The sequence below is a fragment of the Mandrillus leucophaeus genome, unplaced genomic scaffold, assembly GCF_000951045.1.
Source record: "Mandrillus leucophaeus isolate KB7577 unplaced genomic scaffold, Mleu.le_1.0 Scaffold895, whole genome shotgun sequence".
In the NCBI taxonomy this organism is placed as follows: domain Eukaryota; kingdom Metazoa; phylum Chordata; class Mammalia; order Primates; family Cercopithecidae; genus Mandrillus; species Mandrillus leucophaeus.
Genome location: NW_012109752.1, coordinates 32423 through 54623, shown reverse-complemented (window position 1 = coordinate 54623; position 22201 = coordinate 32423). Strand labels below are relative to the sequence as shown.

General features: G+C 43.0%; 1 protein-coding gene across 1 annotated transcript; it reads left to right on the top strand.

Moving 5' to 3' along the window:
• The first annotated feature begins 1783 nt into the window (after window positions 1-1783).
• SNIP1 (Smad nuclear interacting protein 1) lies at window positions 1784-19131 on the top strand. Its single transcript, XM_011969495.1, has 4 exons — window positions 1784-2116; window positions 3373-3475; window positions 15209-15807; window positions 17657-19131. Exons 1-4 carry the CDS (start codon window positions 1893-1895, stop codon window positions 17919-17921), a joined length of 1191 nt encoding a protein of 396 aa, XP_011824885.1. The 5' UTR covers window positions 1784-1892; the 3' UTR covers window positions 17922-19131.
• The last annotated feature ends 3070 nt before the right edge of the window (window positions 19132-22201 follow it).

Genomic DNA, 22201 nt, shown 5'->3' with positions numbered 1-22201 from the left:
ACCTCCCAGGTTCAAACGATTCTCCTGCTTCAGCCTCCCGAGTAGCTGGGATTACAGGTGCCTGCCACCACATCTGGCTAATTTTTGTATTTTTAGTAGAGACGGGGTTTCACCATGTTGGCCAGGCTGGTCTCGAACTCCTGACCTCGTCATCTGCCTGCCTCGGTCTCCCAAAGTGCTGGAATTACAGGCGTGAGCCACCGCGCGTGGCCTGAAGTATTTTTCTAATTAAATGGAGAAATGACAATGTAGGAGCCAATGAGAAGCTTCCCCTTTGCCCCCTGAGGAGTCGCTCAAAAATCAATTCACAAAAGGCAGATTAATTGGAGATAAAGCATACGAATGTATTTAAAGTGTATACACGGGGAGAATCACAGCGTGATTACCCACCCCGAAAGGGGTTCAGAAGCTTATATATATATCCTCCTGGTAAAACAGACTTATGAGGGTGGGAGAAGGAGGAATTCTGTTCAGGGATTACTAGGCAGAATGAATTAATAAGGGAACAGAGATACATTTGTAAATAGTTTTTTGTTGTTTTTTTGTTTTGGTTTGGTTTTTTTGAAGACAGGGTCTCACTCTGTAGCCCTAGCTGGAGTGCAGTGGTGCCATCACGGCTCACTGCAGCCTCCAACTCCTGGGCTCAAGTGATCCTCCTATCTCTACTGGGACCACAGGCACGAGCCACCAGCCCCTGCAAAATTTAATTTTTGTAGAGACAGAGTCTTGCTATGTTGGGCAGGTTGGTCTGGAACTCCTGGCTTCAAGCGATTTTCCTGCCTTGGCCTCCCAAAGGGCCGGAATTACAGGCTGCAGCCTCCGTGTTCGGCTGTAAATAGCTACTTTTGACAGTATAAGGGTCTCTGGTCAGGTGTGATTACATTCTTGGGAGGAGAAGAAAGAAACAATTATTCCTTTTGGTAGTCTGTATCTTAGGCAGATAAAGACCTGCGCTTTGGGAGAGACGGTGGGCACCGGGAAGGAACATTGAGGCTTCTTCAGTTCGGCATGTCAGTGCGCCATATTTTGGGGTTTCGATTTCTGAGCCCCAACAGCATTGCAAAAAGTTCAGGAAATAGAAGAGGAAAAGCTAATGATTTGCCCACGGGTTATCATCTCTGATTGCATTTCCATTTCTTCCTCCCTTCTATTTCCAAATGTAAATGTAATTATAGTTTGCGCACAATTTTGTATCCTGCTTTGTCATTAACAAGTCAGGGTTTTTAAAGTTTGTAAATGGTTTACTAATGGCCACATAACACCCATTAGTTTGGCTAACTTCCCTACTGCTGGGTATTTACATTGTTTCCACGTTTTGTAATTACTAATAATGTGGCAACAAACAGTCTTGAGAGGTTTGCTTTTTCCCAGTTTTTTTTTTGTTGTTGTTGTTTGTTTTTGAGACATCTCGCTCTGTCGCCCAGGCTGGAGTGCAGTGGTGCGATCCACGCTCACTGCAACCTGCGCCTCCCGGGTTCAAGCGATTATCTTGCCTCATTCTCCCGAGTAGCTGGGATTACAGGCGCGCGCCACCACACCTGGCTAATTTTTGTATTTTTAGTAGAGACGAGGTGTTGCCATGTTGGCCAGGCTGTTCTCGAACTCTTGACCTCAGGTGATCCGCCAGCCTCGGCCTCCCAAAGTTCTGGGACTACAGGCGAGAGTCACCACGCCCAGCCAAAAGTTTGTTTTTGAAACTTGAAACTCCCGCCACCCAAGCAGGTCACTGTGGCCACGCCCACTAGGGAGTAGTCACGTGTTTAATATCCGCCGCGAGGATTTCTGGGAGGTTGGGCACCCCGGAAGCGGAAGTCCAGGAGTCAAACTCGTCATTTCCTTCAGCTAGAGGAGCTCAACGGATCTGTTTTCTTTCGCTCAGCCAAAATCACAGAATGAAGGCGGTGAAGAGCGAACGGGAGCGAGGGAGCCGGCGAAGACACCGGGACGGGGACATGGTGCTGCCGGCGGGGGTGGTGGTGAAGCAGGAGCGTCTCAGCCCAGAAGTCGCACCTCCCGCCCACCGCCGTCCGGACCACTCCGGCGGTAGCCCGTCTCCGCCGGCCAGCGAGCCGGGCCGCCCGGGCCACCGCGGGAACCGAGCCCGAGGAGTTAGCCGGTAAGTGGGGGAGCAGCCCAGGATGGACGTTGGGTTGGGCTCATTCAGAAAGGCGGGCAGGGCTAGCATCCGAAACAGGTTTTGAATGCTGGGCGCAGCAGCCCGGACTTAATCCTGAGGGACTGTTGAGAGTGATCCAGTCGTGCTTGTGTTATGCTTGCTCTGTCACTTGCCTTATAGCTCGGTGTTCAACGCCTAATGACACACCGGCAGGATCCCACTCCTTCATTCTTGTGTCCCCAGCACTTCGAGGAGTGTAGCCCAACAGATAGCACTGATAATCTGTTAAATTAGAATGAGATTTTCCCCATCCCGCCCACAAATGGAGTGTGGGCCTTGTCTTTCCAGTTACCTGCCAGAAAGGTTTTCACATCGAGGTGTAGGTGAGCTACCTAACAGAAACTGGAAAAATAAAAATAAAAAAAGTTACTTCTTGCTAGACTCATTTGTTTATGCATTCATTCACCATAGTTTTACTGAGTGCCTATTTTAAGTGTGAAAGACTGCCCTAGGTATTGGGGCTGCAAGGGCGATTCAGTTAGATGATCTTCACCAGTGCCAAATTGGCCATGCTCTAACCCTGAGACAGATGATTAAAAAAAAAAATAGTTTCAATAACAAGTATTATTGATAGGTTATAACAGTAATGTGATAGAGATTGGAGAGAAGAGGGAGGAGGCCTCTCTAAAGAGGTGCCATTTGAGTCCAGACCTGAGTGATAGGAATGATTCAACCTCTTAAAGATCCAGGCAGAGGAAACAACATCTGCAAAGAACTTGAAGTAGAATGAATTATGATTGAAATGGGAAAAAGCTAGTGTCGGTGGAGTATAGTGGTCAAGAAGGTGGGTGGTAGGAATGAGATGGCATAGGGAGGAAGTAGAACCACAGGATGGAGGGATTGTTCCTGATGCTAGGGGTGTTGGTAGTGAGGGATAAAGAATCAAGGGTGACTTCCGGATGGTGATGCCAGTTAGCAAGATGGCAAGGAGTAGGAGAGGAAAGGTTTTTGAAGGGTTGGAAATTAAGAGTTTTGTTACCTAAGTGAGAAGGTTCAGTAGACAGTTGTCTATGTGAGTATGGAATGCAAGGGAGACGTTAGAGCTAGGAAAATGAACCTCGTGACTCCTTTAATGTGACTGGCAGATACCTTCACAAAAGCAGTGTTTGTGTTAGTAGGTAAGCCTGATACTGGAAGCTAATTTTTATGGGGGAAGGGAAATTGCGATAAAATCCTGTGTACCATGCTCTGTATAGGTCCCCACCCAAAAAGAAAAACAAGTCCTCAGGGAGAAGAAGCAAGTCTCCTCGGAGTAAGAGAAACCGAAGTCCTCACTACTCAACAGTCAAAGTGAAGCAGGTAAGTGGATTGGGGTGTTTTGATGTTGGGTCCAAATTGAGAGCCTTTTCCTATCACAGCTAAAGAGGGCTGTGTGTGTGTGTATTGTGTGTGTGCGCATGTGTGCACGCACACTCGCCTACATCTCTACCTGTACCTCCAATGGGCTTTTCTGAAAACTGGGTGTATTTCTTTTTTCTGCTTGTTTGCTTAAATTAAACTTTTTATTTTGAGATTATTATTGGTTCACATATGGTTGTCAGAAATAATTCAGGGAGATATACTCTTCCTGGTTTCTCCCAGTGGTAGCATCTATTCATAATAGAACTGTGGTACAATATCATCATCAGAATATTGACATCGATATAGTCAAGATAACATTTCCTTCACCACAAGGAATACCTCATGTTGTCCTTTTGTAGCCACACACACTTATCTCCCACTTTTATCCTTCCTTAACTTCTGTCAACTTCTAATCTGTTCTTCATTTCTATAATTCTGTCATTTCAAGAATGTTATGTAAGTGGAATCATACAGTATGTAACCTTTAGGATTGTCTTTTCTCACTCAGCAGAATCCTTTGGAGATTGATTCAGGTTGCAGTTCTCAGTAGTTTGTTCCATTTCATTGCTGAGTGGTATCCATATGGCATGGATTTAGCCACTTACTCATTAAAGAACATCTGGGTTGTTTCCATTTTTTGGCTATTACACATAAAGCTGCTATATACACATTTGTGTACAGGTTTTTATGTGAACATAAGAGTTCATTTCTCTGGAGTGCAATTGCTGGATTGTACGGTAGTTGCAGGTTTAATTCTTTTAAGAAATTGCCAGACTGTTTTCCAGAGTGGCTGTATTAGTTTCCTAGGGCCACCATAATGAAATACCATAGAGTAGGTGGCTTAAGCAACAGAAATTCATTTTCCTGTAGTTCTGGGGCTAAAAGTCAAAAATTAGGGTGTTAGCAGGTTTGGATTCTCCTGAAAAAAATCCTCTTTCCTTGGCTTGCAGATGGCTACCTCTTTGCTGTATCCTTAAATGATCTTTTTTCTGTCCTGGTGTCTTTTCTCAGCCATATTGGATTAGGGCCCTGCCCTCATTTTTTAACTTAATCAGCTATTTAAAGACCTTATCTCCAAAAACAGTTATTAATACATTCTGAGGTACTTGGGTTTGGTACTTTAACTTGCTAATTTTGGAGAGTACAGTTTAGTCCATAACAGTGGCTGTACCATTTTATATTCCCACCAGCAATGTATGAATGATCCAGTTTCCCTGTATCTTTATCAGCATTTCAAGTTATCACTTTATTTTAACCATTCTGATAGGTGTGTAGTAGTATTTCATTGTGATTTTAATTTGCATTTTCCTTTTTTTTTCTTTTTTTTGAGACGGAGTCTCGCTCTGTCACCAAGGCTGGCTTTGTGTGTGTGTGTGACCTGGACTGGAGTACAATGGCGTGATCTTGGCTCACTGAAATCTCCCCTTCCCGGGTTCAAGTGATTCTCCTGCCTCAGCCTCCCGAGTAGCTGGGATTACAGGTGCCCACCACCACGTCCAGCTAATTTTTTGTATTTTTAGTACAGATGGGGTTTCACTATGTTGGCCAGGCTGGTCTCGAACTTCTGACCTCGTGATCTGCCCGCCTCAGCCTCCCGAAGTGCTGGGATTACAAGCGTGAGCCACCACACCCAGCCTTGGACTTCTTTTCATGTGCTTATTTGCCATCTGTATGTATCTTCTCAGGTGCAATGTCTCATGTCTTTTGCCTGCTTTTTTTTCTTTTTTTTCTTTTGTTTTTTTGAGATGGAGTTTCACTCTTGTTGTCCAGGCTGGAGTGCAATGGCGTGATCTCAGCTCATTTCAGCCTCAGCCTCCCAGGTTCAAGGGATTCTCCTGCCTCAGCCTCCCAAGTAGCTGGGATTACAGGCTCCTGCCACCATGCCTGGCTAATTTTTGTATTTTTAGTAGAGATGGGGTTTCGTCATGTTGACCAGGCTGGTCTTGAACTCTTGACCTCAGGTAATCCACTCACCTCAGCCTCCCGAAGTGCTGGATTACAGCACTTTGCTGTAATGCCAGTATGAGCCACTGCGCCCAGCTGTCTTTTGCCTGTTTTCTAATAGTATTATTTGCTTTTTTACTGTTTAGTTTTTAAGAATTCTTTTTATATTGTAGATACTAGTCCTTTTGGGGTATGTGGTTTACAAGTATTTTTTTCCCAGTCTGTAGCTTGTCTTCATTTTCTTAACAGGGTTTATCTCAGAACAAAAGTTTTTTTTAATTTCAAAGAAGTCCAGCTTATCTGTTTTTCCTTTTATGGATTGTGCTTTTGATGTCATGGCTAAGAACTTTTTGCCTAGCCCTAGATCTCCGAATTTTCTTCTAAATTTTTTTTCTTAAAAGTCCATGATCTGTTTTCAGTTTCTTTTTATGGTTTTGTTTTTGTTTTTGTTTTTGTTTTGCCTATGAATGTCCACAAACATCAACACCATTTGTTGAAAAGACCATCTTTCCTCCACTGAATTACTTCTGCTCTTTTGTCAAAAATCAGTTGGGCATATTTGTAGAGGTCTATTTCTGGGATGTCTGTTCGGTTCCATTTGTCAGTGTCTGTCATTCTTCCAATACCACACAATCTTGATTACTATAGCTATATAATAAGTCTTGAAATTGTATGGACTGATTTCTCCTGTTTTATTCTTCTTTGTAAAAATTGGTTTAGCTATTCAACTTCTTTTGTCATCCATAAAAGTTTTAGAACAATCTTATCTCTACTTTTAAAAAGTCTGGGCAGGTCACAGTGGCTCATGCCTATAATCCCAATACTTTGGGAGGCTGAGGTGGGCAGATGACTTGAGCTCAGGAGCTCCAGACCAGCCTGGGCAACATGGTGAAACCCATCTTTACAAAAAATGCAAAAATTAGCTGGGTGTGGTGGCATGCCTGTAGTCCCAGCTACTCAGGAGGCTGAGGTGGGAGGATTACTTGAGCCTAGGAGGTTGAGGCTGCAGTGAACAGTGATCATACCACCACACTCCAGCCTGGGCGACAGAGTGAGATCCAAAAGAAAAATCTTGCTAGGATTTTGATAGGATTTGTGTTAAACTGGTGTTTGGGGACAATAATTGACTTTTTACTATGTTAAATCTTCTAATCCATGAACATTGTGTGTTTCCCCTTTTATATAGATCGTCTTTGATATATTTTATCAGTCGTAGTTTTCAGCATATAAATCTTATATATATTTCTTTGTGGAATGATTATAAAGGGTATTTTAAATGGGTGTCCACATGTTCATTGCTACTATATAGAAATATAATTCATTTTTGTGTGTTTATCTTAATCCTGTATCCTTGCTGAACTAATTTATTCTAGGTTTTTTTTGTTTTAGATTACTTGGGATTTTCTACATAGACAATCATATCTACAAATAGGGACAGTTTTATTTCTTCCTTTACAATCTGTGTGCATTTTATTTCCTTTTGTTGTTTGCATTAGTCTGCTTTCATGCTGTTGATAAAGACATACCCGAGACTGGGCAATTTACAAAAGAAAGGTTTAATGGACTTACAGTTCCACATGGCTGGAGAGGCCTCACAACCATGGCAGGAAGCAAGGAGGAGCAAATCACACAGAGATGGGGGCAGGCAAAGAGAGATAAAAGAGTAATGAGAACAGACACTCTTGCCTTATTCTCAATTTTGAGGGATGATAATTCAATCATCTTTTTTTTTTTTTTTTTTGAGATGGAGTCTTGTTCTGTTGCCCAGGCTTGAGTGGTGCAATCTCTGCTCACTGTAGCCTCTGCCTCCTGGGTTCGAGGATTCTCCTGCCTCGGCCTCCCAAGTAACTGGGATTAGAGTCTGGGCCAGTCACAGTGGCTCACGCCTGTAATCCCAGCACTTTGGGAGGCCAAGGCGAGTGGATCATCTGAGGTCAGGAGACCAGCCTGGCCAACATGGTGAAACCTCATCTCTACTAAAAATACAAAAATTAGCCAGGTGTGGTGGTGGGCGCCTGTAGTCTCAGCTACTTGGGAGGCTGAGGCAGGAGAATCGCTTGAACCTGGGAGGTGGAGATTACAGTGAGCCAAGATTGCACCACTGCACTCCAGCCTGGGTAACAGAGCAAGACTCTGTTGTAAAAACAAATTTTGAAAGACAAATAAAAAACAGTATAACAACTATTTATATAGCATTTACATTGTATTAGGTATTATAAATAACCTAGCAATGATTAAAAGTATACAGGAGGATGGCCGGGCACGGTGGCTCACGCCTGTAATCCCAGCACTTTGGGAGGCCAGGGTGGGCGGATCACAAGGTCAGGAGATCGAGACCATCCTGGCTAACACGGTGAAACCCCGTCTCTACTAAAAATACAAAAAATTAGCCAGGTGTGATGGCGGGCGCTTGTGGTCCCAGCTACTCAGAAGGCTGAGGCAGTATAATGGCGTGAACCCGGCAGGTGGAGCTTGCAGTGAGCCGAGATGGTGCCACTGCACTCCAGCCTGGGCGACAGAGCAAGACTCCGTCTCAAAAAAAAATATATATATATATATATACGCGCACACACACACACAGGAGGATATTCACCAATTTTTATATGAGGAACTTCAGCATCCTGAGATATCTTTTTCGGTTTTGTTTTGTTTTTTGATATCTTTTTTATCCTCTGGGGATCCAGGAACCAATCTCCTGAGGATACTGAATGATTACTTTATTCTTTTCTCGACCTCTGAACCACCATTTTTGTGGGTTGGTTTTTTTGTTTGTTTGTTTTGTTTTTTTGGTGAAGTGTCACTCTGTTGCCCAGGCTGGAGTACAGTAGTGTGCTCTCGGCTCACTGCAACCTCTGCCTCCTGGCTTTGAGTGATTCTCGTGCCTCAGCCTCCCCAGTAGCTAGGATTACAGGCACGTGCTACCATGCCTGGCTAATTTTTATATTTTTAGTAGAGACAGGGTTTCACCATGTTGGTCAGGCTGGTCTCAAACTCCTGACCTCAAGTGATCCGCCCGCCTCAGCCTCCCAAAGTGCTGGGATTACAGATGTGAACCACCGTGTCCAACTGAACCACCATTTTCGAAACAAATGTATTCATTACATGCTCATTGTAATAATACAGAGGTATGTAAAATATGAAATGAGAGTATGGTTTACTTCTCTCATCCCCAAAATTGCACCACCTCCTCAACCAAAAAACCTCCACCGCACTGGCCAGAGGTAATCACTATGATATAGACTCTCTGTCCATTATCACATGGCCTTCTCCCATGAATCTCTCTGTCTCTTTTCTTCCAAGGTCACCAGTCACATGGGATTAATGACCTACATTACTCCAGTATGACCTTAATTTATTACATCTGCAGTGACCCTCTTTCTAAATGAGAGGGGAGATAAACATTTGAGAGTCATCTGCATATAGATGTATGTAAAGTATTAGGATTAGATGAAGTTACTAAGGAAATGACTGTAGATAGAAGAACAACCAACAAAGGACTGAATCCAGGGGTGATCCATTGTGAAGAAATTGCAGTGACATCAGCAAAGGAGACTGGAAAGAAAGAGAAGCAAGAGAATCTGGTAACTTGAAGCCATTAGAAGGAAATGTGTTGAGGATACAGTGATTAACTCTGTTAGATGCTGCTGATAGTTAAGTGAAATGAAGACTGAGAATTGGCCACTGGATTTAGCAATGTGGAGGTCATTGGTGATCTTGACCAGCCATTTTACTGGAATAATAAGGGTGAGACCTGATTGGAGGGGTTCAAGGGAAGACAGAGGAGAGGAATTGGGAACTGAATTTTTTAAAAAAACTATTTTCTCTTTTCTTTTGTTTCTTTTCTTTCTTTTCTTTTGAGACAGAGTCTCACTCCATCACCCAGGCTGGAGTGCAGTAGTACAATCTCGGCTCCCTGCAGCCTCCACCTCTGGGGTTCAAGTGATTCTTCTGCTCCAGCCTCCCAAGTAGCTGGGACTACAGGCACATGCCACCACATCCAGCTCATTGTTGTATTTTTAGTAGAGACGGGATTTCACCATGTTGGCCAGGCTGGTCTTGAACCCCTGACCTCAAGCGATCCACCCACCTCAGCCTCCCAAAGTGCTAGAATTACAGACATAAGCCACCACACCCGGCCATTTTGACTTCTTACAGTGACTCTTAATCAGGGATAAAGGACATGATAAGATTAGTCCTGGTGAACTCAAGGCAGATAGCGGTGGCAAGCTTGTAAATGTTTTGGAGTAGGAAGGGTGGTTGTCTGAGGCTCTCTCTTGATGCATGTCTTTGCTAGGCTAGGAAGTCTAGAAAAACTTGAGTCCCACTCTGAGCAAGCAGGCCCTCACTTGAGCCCTGTGTATGGCAGGGAGCAGGGGAGGAGGTCTTAGTCCCAGTGCTTCCACTTTTAGGGTATTGTGAATAATGCTGCAATGAACATGGGTGCTCAAGTATCTATTTGAGACCCTGCTTTCATTTGTTTGGGATATATAAACAGAAGTGGGATTGCTGGATCATATGGCAATTCTGTTTTTTAATTTTTTGTGGAACTACTGTACCATTTTCCACACTAACTGTACCATTTTACATTTTCCCACCAGCAGTGTACAAGGGTTTTGATTTTTCCACATCTTTGCCAATACTTGTTATTTTCAGTTTTTTTTATGGTAGCCATCCTAATGGTTGTGAAGTCACCAAGAAAAATTTTTACTTTTTAATTTTATTTTTATTACTATTTTTAGAGATGGCGGGGGGGGGGTCTCACTATGTTGCCCAGGCTGGTCTCGAACTCCTGGACTCCAGTGATCCACCTGCCTCGGCCTTCCAAAGTGCTGGGATTATAGGTGTGAGGCACTGTGTCCTACCTGCCTAATCATTTTTATTATTATTATGTATTTTTTTAATTAGGGGCCATGCGAATTTTTGTATCATTCTCATTTTCTGCCTAATCATTTTGGAAGTCTCTTGCTGCTCTCTCTTTTAAAATTTTTAACCTTAATTATCTGCAAACATTTTTGTATGTTACCTAGTCCATAGCAATAAGTTTTGTTTATTTTTTTGGTGGGAGATACCAAATTTATTTATTTGAAGGAATGGTACAAATCAAATAACTTAAGTGGGTGTTTTGGTACAATTTATAGAAAAGGCAAAGGAGACCCCAACATGCATGCACTGCCTTGGTGACCAGGAAGTCACCCCATGGCTATGGGGAAATTAGCCTAAGGCTTAGCTTTCATTATCACTCTCTCCCGGGGTGTACTTGTCAAAGAGATATTCTGCCAAGCCAGATTTGGGTGCCCCCATCTTGCGCAAGTTGGTCACGTGGTCACCCAATTCTTTGATGGATTTTACCTGCTCATTCAGGTAATGTGTCTCAGTGAAGTCACACAAATGGGGGTCATTTTGTTGGTGGCCAGTTTGTGCAGTTCCAGTAGTGACTGATTCCCATGTTTTTCCAAATGTAATGCACACCCCATTGCATTCAGCCCACTCTCCCAGTCGTCAAGGTCTGGTTTCTTGATATCCTGAAGGAAGATTTGGCCATCTCTTTGGCTCTGCATCTTCATCAGTTTCTCGGCATGTTCCATCTCCTCATGAGACTGGTGAAGAAAGTACTTGGCAAAATTCTTCAAAGCCACATCATCGTGGTCAAAGTAGTAAGACATGACAGGTAGATGTAGGAGGCGTAGAACTCCAGGTTGATCTGGCGGTTGATGGTGGTAGTTCTGGCTCACCTGCGAGGGGGGCGCAGTCGTGGTGGCAGTGGCTGCGCAGCAGTGACTGCATGGCGCTGGACTGGCGACGGGGGCCTTGGGACCGTCAGAGGGCCCAGTGAGGAGGTGACAGAGGGCTGGCTATGGGCGGCCAGCCGGGGTGGGGGACAAGAGCCCGGTTCCGTCCAAGCACTGTTGAACCAGGAAACCCCGGCGACTCTCCGCAAAGAATGTCTCATTTTTTCTTTTTAAAATAAAAAAATAATAATAAAATTTTGTACATGAATGAAGTCCTTGGGGATCTACATCTATAAGACTTGTTTCTTTTTTTTTTTTTGAGATGGAGTCTCTGTCATCCAGGCTGGAGTCCATGGCACAGTCTCGGCTCACTGCAACCTCGGCCCTCCGAGTTCAAGCGATTCTCCTGCCTCAGCCTCCCAAGTAGCTGGGATTACAGGCGCCCGCCACCGCGCCCGGTTAATTTTTTGTATTTTTAGTAGAGACGGGATTTCACCATCTTGGCCAGGCTGGTCTTGAACTCCTGACCTCATGATCCACCCGCCTCGGCCTCCCAAAATGCTGGGATTACAGGCGTGAGCCACTTTGCCCGGCCTCTTGTTTCTTTCTTTTTTTTTTTTTTTTTGAGATGGAGTCTTGCTTTGTCGTTCAGGCTACAATGCAGTGGCGCCATCTCTGCTCACTGCAACCTTCACTTCCTGGGTTCAAGCGATTCTCCTGCCTCAGCCTCCCAAGTAGCTGGGATTACAGGCATGCACTACCACACCTGGCTAATTTTTGTATTTTTAGTAAAGACAGGGTTTCACAATGTTGGCCAGGCTGGGCTCGAACTCCTGACCGACCTCAAGTGATCTGCCCCCCTTGCTCTCCCAAAGTGCTGGGATTACAGGCGTGAGCCACCATGCCCACCCTATAAGACTTGTTTCTGCTGCTTGTCATGCTCAGTGGCTTGTTTCCATTTCCTTGTGTGTGTCTAGTATTCTTTAGTATTTGAGCCCATGCTTAGAGCTCAAATCTGTTTTTTTTTTCTTACCCCCCTTTGGAGATTTTTTTCTCATTGGAGATTTTGCCTTGCTTATTGACAGCCCAACAATACATTAAAAATTTAATAAGTATCTAGTTAAATTATAGTGGGAACATCTCTCCAGGTATTTCATCTGCCAAGTCTGTATATAGAAATATCTGGTCTTATTGTGAAACTTGCCCCTTCTCTTTTTTCCCCTCTCATTTAACAATATATTAGATATCTTTCTATGTCATGATCTCATTCTTTTTCATGGCTGTGAAGTATTCCTTTGTATGAATAGATAATAATTTAACCATTCTACCGTTGCAGGACGTTAAGTTTTTTCCAGTTTTTTTATTATGAAATTACAGTAAACACATTCATATGTATGTGTTTGTGCGTTTCTGCTAGTATTTCTGTAGGATTGATTTCTATAAGTGGCATTAGTGGTTGATGAGATTTTGATTAAATACTGTCAAATTGACCTAAATAGGCTATGCTAGTTTATACCTGTACCAGCAGTGACTGAAAATACCCATTTTCCTGTGCCTTCCTTTTTGACTGTAGATATTATTGATCTTTTTAATTTTACTAATTCAAGGAGAGAAAATTCATGTTTCTTTTAGAATTTGATGCTTTGGTTATTAGGTTAAGCATATCTTCATGCATTTATTGGACATGTATTTCTTTTTTCTTTTTTTTTGAGACAGGGTCTCTGTAGCCCAGGCTGGACTGCAGTGGTATGATCATAGCTCACTTCAGCCTCGACCTCCTGGGCTCAAGTGATCCTCCCACCTCAAATTCTAGAATAGCTGTAATTTTAGATTACAGGTGCATGCTGTCATGCCTGGCTGATTTTTGTATTTTTTGTAGAAATGGGGTTTTGCCGTGTTGCTCAGGCTGGTCTAAACTCCTGAGCTTAAGCAATTCTCCTGCCGTGGCTTCCCAAAGTGCTGGGATTACAGGCGTCACCCACTGTGCTCGGCCCTTGGACATTTATTTCTTCTGAAAATTGTTCATTTTTCTTTCCTTTTTTATTTTTGAGACAGAGTCTTGCTCTGTCATCCAGGCTGGAGTACAGTGGTGGAATCTCAGCTCACTGCAACCTCTGCCTCCCAGGCTCAAGCAATCCTCCCACCTTAGCCTTCTGAGGAACTGGAACTACAGGCATGCACCACTGTGCCCAGCTGATTTTTGTATTTTTAGTAGAGACGGGGTTTCACCATGTTGCCCAGGCTAGTCTCAAACTCCTGGGCTCAAGCGATCCATTGCCTTGGCCTCCCAAAGTGCTGGGATTACAAGTGTGAGCCACTGACACCTGGCCATTTGTCAGTTTCTCTGTTGAATTGTTTCTTATTGATATAGTAATATAAAATAGTCCCCCCTTATCTGTGGTTTCACTTTCTACATCTGAAAATATTAAATGGAAAACTCCAGAAAAAAACAACTCATAAAGTTTAAATTGGTCACTATCCTGAGTCATTTGGTGTAAACTTGTGCTGTCCCACCAGGAACATGAATCCTTCCTTTGTCTGGTGTATCTGTGCTGTATGCGCTACCTGCCTGTCCGTCACTTAGTTGTCATCCTGGTTATCAGATAACTGTTGCAGTTTGCAGTGCTTGGATTCAAGTACCTTTATTTTATTTAGTAGTGGCCCCAAAGTGCAATAGTAGTGATTTTGGCAATTAGGAAGGCTAAAGAGAAGCTGTAAAGTGCTTCCTAAATGAAAAGATGAAAGTTCTCAACTTAAAAAAAACTTTTCAAATCCTATATTGAAGTTGCTAAGATCGATAGTAAGAATGAATCTTCTATTGTGAAATTGTGGGGAAGGAAAAAGAAATTCATGCTAGTTTTGCTGTTGTATCTCATACTGTAAAAGTTACAGCCACAGTTCATAAGTGCTTAGTTAAGATAGAAAAGGCATTAAATTTATGGGTGGAAGATGTGAACAGAAATGTGTTACGTTTGATGGCAGTCAGGTTCAGTACTATCCGTGGTTTCAGCCATCCACCATACTTAGAATGTATCCCCCTAGGACTACTGTCTGGTTTGTGTTGCAGACATTTTCTACCAGGCTGATTTTTTTTCTTCTTTTCTTTCTTTTTTTTGAGAAGGAGTTTCACTCTTGTTGCCCAGGCTGGAGTGCAATGGCGCGATCTCGGCTTACTGCAACCTCTGCCTCCCAGGTTCAAGCGATTCTCCTGCCTCAGCCTCCTGAGTAGCTGGGATTACAGGCATGTGCCACCACACCCGGCTAATTTTGTATTTTTAGAAGAGATGGAGTTTCACCATGTTGGCCAGGCTGATCTGGAACTCCTGACCTCAGGTGATCCGCCTGTCTCGGCCTCCCAAAGTGCTGGGATTATAGGCATGAGCCACCATGCCTGGCCTAGGCTGATTTTCAATGCTGTCTTTTTCAAGAAATCATGGTATGTTTCTCCATTTCTTCAGATCTTTAAAAAGCCTCTATTTTAATGAATTTTTACAGATTTCTTCTTATATGTCTTTCATGTTTCTTAAGTTTATTCCTAGGTATTGAATTTTTTTTTAACTGTGGAAGTAGGATTTAAAAACTGTTATATTTTCATTTTTGGCATGAGAGAAAGCTAGCTTCTTCTTTACATATCTTGTACCTGACTACTTAACTCTTAGTTCTATTTTCTGTATATTCTTCCCTGTAAGTTTGCCCATAGTTACCTTTGTTGTGAAAAGGAGGAAATTATTTTTCTTTCTCCTTTCTGGACTAAATAGTCTCTTGTTTTTAGGGCTCTGGACCTGGGCTTGTGCTATTAGGGCTATAGTTGAATAGCAGCATGGGATATCATTTTTGTGGCCTTGCAAGGGAACATAACCACCAGACATAATCTTATTTCTGTGGGAAATGTTGTTCTAAATGCCAAAGTCCAAATTACAAAAGACCTTTTGAATATACCTCATTCAAAAAGAACAAGATTTGGGCTGCCTTTAGATTGTGCACTGTGTTAAAATTACAGAATCTGTTTGAATTTCAGGAGCGTGAGGATCATCCCCGGAGAGGACGGGAGGATCGGCAGCACAGGGAACCATCAGAACAGGAACACAGGAGAGCTAGGAAAAGTGACCGGGACAGACACCGGGGCCATTCCCACCAAAGGAGAACGTCTAACGAGAGACCTGGGAGTGGGCAGGGTCAGGGACGGGAGCGAGACACTCAGAACCTTCAGGCTCAGGAAGAAGAGCGGGAGTTTTATAATGCCAGGCGACGGGAGCATCGCCAGAGGAATGACATTGGTGGTGGCGGTAGTGAGTCTCAGGAGTTGGTTCCTCGGCCTGGTGGCAACAACAAAGAAAAAGAGGTGCCTGCTAAAGAAAAACCAAGCTATGAACTTTCTGGGGCACTTCTTGAGGACACCAACACTTTCCGGGGTGTAGTCATTAAATATAGTGAGCCCCCAGAAGCACGTATTCCAAAAAAACGGTGGCGTCTCTACCCATTTAAAAATGATGAGGTGCTTCCAGTCATGTACATACATCGACAGAGTGCGTATCTACTGGGTCGACACCGCCGCATTGCAGACATTCCTATCGATCACCCATCTTGTTCAAAGCAGCATGCGGTCTTTCAATATCGGTAAGTAACATGGAGGAAGAAACTGTAATGTGAGCAGAAACAATTGCTCAGTTAGTTAGGATTACTAAGATTTTTGTTCATACATATACAGAAGAATCCCATACCCCTCATATCTAAAGAGTATTGTTAATCTAACTTCCCTTTAAATAATTGTTTACATATTTATAAGAACATTATACTTTTAATCTATTTTTTGTTTTTTTGTGACAAGGTCTCACTCGGTCACCCAGTCTAGAGTGCAGTGGAGCAAACACAGCTCACTCCAGCAACCTCCTGGGCTCAAATGATTGTCTCTCACCTTGGCCTCCTGAGTAACTGGGACCACAGGCATGTGCCTCTGTGCTCTACTAATTTTGAAACTGGTTCTTGATAGCTTGCGTGGGACATCTGTGATGATTCTCACAACAATCCTGTGAGAAGGATAGGACCGGTTTTTGGTTTTTTGTTTTTGTGAGACGGAGTCTCCTTCTGTGCCCAGGCTGGAGTGCAGTGGCGCGATCTCAGCTCACTGCAACCTCTGCCTCCCACATTCAAGCGATTCGCCTGCCTCAGGCTACCGAGCAGCTGGGAATACAGGCGCACGCTGCCACACCCAGCGAATTTTTGTATTTTTAGTAGAGACAGGGTTTCATTGTATTGGTCAGTCTGGTGTCGAACTCCTGACCTCGTGATCCACCCGCCTCGGCCTTCCAAATTGCTGAGATTATAGGTGTGAGCCACTGCGCCTGGCCCATTTTTTGTTGTTGTTGTTGTTGTTTTGTTTTGTTTTAACATGGTCTCCTGACTTTGAATGGACAAGTATTTATATCCCCATTTGACAGATGAGAAAACTGAAGCCCAGCAAAACCAAGTGACTTGCCTAACAAATGATCACTATAGTACAGTGGTCCCCAGCCTTTTTGGCACCAAGGACCGGTTTCATGGAAGACAGTTTTTCCATGGAACCAGGGGCATGGTTTCAGGATTCAAGTGCATTACATTTATTGTGCACTTTATTTTCTAATATTATCTCATTGTAATATATAATGTAATAATTATACAATTCACCATAATCTAGAATCAGTGGAAGCCCTGAGCTTGTTTTCCTGCAACTCGATGGTCTCATCTGGGGGTGATGGGAGACAGCGACAGATCAGGCATTAGATTCTCCTAAGGAGCACGCAACCTAGATCCCACCTGTGCACAGTTCACAATAGGGTTCACGCTCCTATGAGACTAATGGCACCGCTGATCTGACAGGAGGCGGAGCTCAGGCAATAATAATACGAGTGATGGGGAGCAGCTGAAAATACAGATGAAGTTTGGCTTGCTTGCCTGTCTGCCCACTGCTCACCTCTTGCTGTGCGGCCTGGTTCCTAACAGGCCACAGACTAGTACCAGTCCATGGTCCAGGAGCTGGGGACTCCTGCCATAGTAGAACTCTGGCTCAAATATAGCTCCCTTGACTCTGAAGTCCAGGTCCACTGTTTTTTCCCATTTGGACAGGAACTGAAATATATTGAAATATAGGTTAAAGAAACATTGATTATAAACAACAGAAAAAAATGTATTTTCTTAACCACAGCAAGAGACTTTGGATTCTGCATTTCCACCTTTTGATCTTCCATGGATTCTCCCCACCCTCCAGTAACCCATTCTCACCTTTTCTACTAAATATATTTAAACTTCCAATTTCCCTTCCCAGGGCCATGCTTTCCCCTTGATTTCTTTGATTCCCTAGAATTTTAACTTGAATTATGCTCAAGTCAGGTTATTTACATCATCTAGGCTGTCTTAGCAAAGAGCTTCAGAGAGGCTGGATGATCTGAGGCAGAAGTTTGCTCATAGGTTTCTCCTTTTTCTCTGCTAGGCTTGTGGAATATACCCGTGCTGATGGCACAGTTGGCCGAAGAGTGAAGCCCTACATCATTGACCTTGGCTCAGGCAATGGAACCTTCTTAAACAACAAACGTATTGAGCCACAGAGATACTATGAACTAAAAGAAAAGGATGTACTCAAATTTGGATTCAGTAGCAGAGAATATGTCTTGCTCCATGAGTCGTCGGACACTTCAGAAATAGACAGGAAAGATGATGAGGATGAGGAGGAGGAGGAAGAAGTGTCTGACAGCTAACAAACTAAGAACCCAAACTATTGAGACACTTTTCCTTGTTGGAAGGCTTTGATTGACTCAGAGAGCACTATGGTGGTGGGTCCAACACTATCATGCTCTCTGTAATGCCTCTTACTGCCTTAAGTCTTTCCCCTGTTGCTGACCAGATTGTGTTACCATTTGAATACACTGACTAATGTTTGTTAAACTTTTTCTGTGGCACCTTGGCCACATGCCTGCAGGCATTTGTTTTCGGAACAGTCTCACCAATTACAACACACCGTGTTTTAGTAGAAGCGTTGTGGTTTTAGTTGGTGCTTTCAGAACTGCTGCCTAGGAAACTATAAACCCTTGGTTAAGGGTAAATCATGGCTTGTTCTCTTTGTACAGTTAACTTTATTTATATAGGTATTAAGCTTTGTGGACCAGGTGTTTTTCTTTTGGGGTGAACCCCTGAGCAGAGAATCTTACTAGGCTTTGGTTATCACCAAAACAACCTCTAGTATATACCAAAGCTTTGACCTGGTTGAGCTCTTGAGCTTAGAAGTTGATTTTGCACTTAGTCTTTTGGGGGTGGGAATGTACTGCAGTCAGTAAACGTTATTGACTGTTTAACTTAAACAGATGCTTTATGGCACCTGCTCAAGCCCGTGACTGTACAGAAGGATCCTGGTTGCTACCAGTGGGTGCTGATTCAGCATCACAAGTGACTGAAATTGGCCGTGGATCTGTTCTTTCTGAAAGAATTCCTGATTTCTCCATGGAGCATGTACACAACAGTTTTGATCATATTAACTGTACTTCAGTTTTGCATTTTTATTCAAATGTTATCTCCTTTTTTTTTCTTTGAGAAATAAACTGTCACTGATGTGGCAGGTTCTTTATTCTAATAACTTGTATATGTCTAAAGCAGGTTGTGTTGTTTACATTGTTTCTACACATTTCATCCTTTAAAAATTGTTCAGAGAGGCTGTATTTACCTTCCCAAGGTTGGAAAGCAGGGGAATTTCCCAGTTTCCTAGTTTTCCACCAGAGGAATATGTGTAAGTAGCAAAGTATTCGCTGCTTACATATAGTGTATATGTATGTATATATGTAAATTGTGTGTTAAAGAGCTGATACTGATTTTCATATGACAATGTTAGGCAAAGGCCTCCCTGCATTTGTAGAGCAGGTGTTCATTTATATGTATTTTTGGGATAAAAAAATAAAATTTGTAAATATAGCCCCATTTCAAAGAGTAATGCTTTCCTAGCTTAGAGGACCTTGTGTTCATAAGTCTGTTTGCTGCTAATGGAGCCTTCTGTCAGTACTTTTGAGATAAAAATAGGTAGCTGTTTTAGAGTGTTGTGGGGAAGGTTATATTGTTGGCCTCCAAGTCAGTAGAATAGCAGACGGTGACACAGAGGTGGGTTGTGGGGAAAGGTGGTGAAGCAGCTCAATCAGTGTTACTATTAATTGTTCCTCTTGGGTTGAGACTTAGGATGCTATTAAATTTGATTGTTTTCATACCCATGTGTGCTCAGGGCTAAAGGTTGGCTAGTGGGAGGGGCAGCTGACTAATGTTCATTCAGAAGAAGTTAAAAGATCCTTTGAAAAGTGAACACTTAATAAGGTCATTAGATGAAACGTAAGTTGGGCCGGGTACAGCACGGTGGCTAATGCCTGTAATCCCAACACTTTGGAAGGCTGAGGTGGGCGGAGTGTGAGACCAGCCTGGCCAACATGGTGAAACCCCATCTCTACTAAAAACACAAAAATTAGCTGGGCATTGTGGCACATGCCTGTAATCCCAGCTACTCAGGAGGCTGAGGCAGGAGAATCGCTTGAACCCGGGAGGCGGAGGTTGCATTGAGCCAAGATCATGCCACTGCACTCCAGCCTGGGTGACAGCGAGACTCTGGCTCAGAAAAAAAAAAAAAAAAGGTAAGCTGAAGGATGTGTTCTATTGGCCACTACAACTCCAATTTTTTCATTTTGGTATGTGCCGTAGATCATATATATGTGCTTATCTGAAGTAGGTTTGTTTGGATGAACTTTTCTCTTGATCCAGACTGACCATTTTCTTCTGAGGATTTAAGCACTAATCTGGTATCTTACTGTAGGGCCTCCTTGTTCAGTTTGTGCTGCAGTAGCATTGCTTTGTGGTATCCTTGAGTTTTGCTACAAACTTCATCCTGGTGGGCACTGTGATAGATGACCACCTTGCCTACATTTTTCAGTAGAAGACTTAATTATTTAGTCAGTTTTTGTCAGTGGAGGAATGACATCCTGGATTGAGAAATTCTTTATGCCACATATCTGAGAAAGTGTTTTTTTGGTTTTGTGGGTTTTTTTTTGTTTGGATGGCGTCTCACTCTGCCACCCAGACTGGAGTGCAGTGGCATGATCTTGGCTCACTGCAACCTCCACCTCCCAGTTTCAAATGATTGTCTTGCCCCAGCCTCCCAAGTAGCTGAGACTATAGGCACCTGTCACCAAGCCCGGCTAATTTATATATATATATAATTTTTATTTTTTATTTTTATTTTTAAGTAGAGATGGGGTTTCACCATATTGGCCAGGCAGCTCTCGAGCTCCTGACCTTGTGATCCGCTCTTCTCAGCCTTCCAAAGTGCTGGAATTACAGGTGTGAGCCACCAGGCCCGGCCTGAGAAGGTGTTGTTTTGTTTTTTTTTTTTTTTTTGGTCTCGTTTTCCCTTACCCCTTTCTTTGAAGAAAGGGTGTCAAAAGGCATTACCTGCCTCTAAAGCCAGATACCACCAGCAGACTTCTTAAAGTGGATATAATCCTAAAGCTTTCTTCTTCAATCAAAATGCATTCTGTTTAGAAGTTCACGTTCATCTTAGCTATTTGGAACTTCTTCATTCTCTATCTTTTCCCCACAGTGGCTGGGCTTGTCTGCAAATCATTGTGTCAAAATCAAACTATTTTCAAAACAGCCCTTTGCTTCTGAGCCCCTCCCTTAAGTCCTCTGTGGGGGTCCACAGTTCTGCAGAGGTATGGGACAGAATCTTCAGATTTTACCCCTTGAGTCTCTTCCTAATCATATCCTGGTTCCCTCATTCTAACATTGACAAAGGATGACTCATTAAGTGCAACTGGTGATGTAACTTTCAAATACTTTTATTGTGTATGTCAGGTTGATTATCATTTGAAACAGTGCACACAGATGGTTGTATTTTTTTTTTTTTTAACATCCTTCCCATTGTGGAAGTTGTGGATCTGAGGAACAAAATGATGTCATGTTAATCGGAATCTAAATGTGACACAAACAACATGCCAACAATACCTGCTTGTGAAATAATGTTCTGAGCCCACAGTGTTCCTGGGTGTGTGAGTTTATATCAAGTGAAAAGGCTGCTTAATTGACATTAAAGTTTTGAAATGTAAAGCTTCATTTGGTCTCTTGGATAAAATTTCCAGCGTATTTATCAAATAGGAAACAATTCTAAAAACAGTTGATTTGTTCACATTTACTCTAAAGTGAATTAATCCAGTCAGCAATAGTTGCATAAGTTTATGCAGTTGGTTTACAGCTAAGTTAGAAAGGGAGCAATAGCTGGGTGTGGTGATATGCGCCTGTAGTCCCAGCTACTTGGGAGGCTGAGGCAGGAGGATCACTTGAGCCCAGGAGTTTGAGACCAGTCTGGGTAATAATAGTGACACCTTATCTTTAAAAAACAAGTAAAACAGAAATAATTTGGAGATGGGCTGCACCTTGTGGAAGAGATGACAGTTGAGGTATACCTTAGAAAATAGGTTGCTTTGGAATCAGTAGTAAAGGAGGACATCATGCCAGACTGAGCAGTCCAGGGACTAGCAGGACTGCAATGGACTGTGGATAAGACCCTATAAATTAAGTTGTTTACCTCAAGGCCCATGGCATGTCAGTGGTAAACCTAGGATGAGAAATCACCTCAGTCCTGGCTCAGTGATCCTGCTGGACTGTTCTGCCAGCAGAGCTTAGCAGAGAGATTTAAGGAAGGAAAAGACAACTGATTAATTAGGCTGCCCGATTCATAACTAGGGGGTTCAAGGAAATCACAGGAGGTGGGACTTTCTGCAGTAGAGAGTGGCTTAGGCAAATCCTCACCTCACCAAGTCACAGCTAGAGCTACTTGGAAATCATCATCTTGGTTCATAAAAATAGAAAAATATTCAGTAATTGGATGCCAAAGAACATGTAAACTGAGACTTCAATAATAAAACTGGCCAATATTGAGCACTTTCTATGTACCAGGCACAGTCCTCAGCAATTTTTTTTTTTTTTTTTTTTTTTTTGAGACAGATGGAGTCTC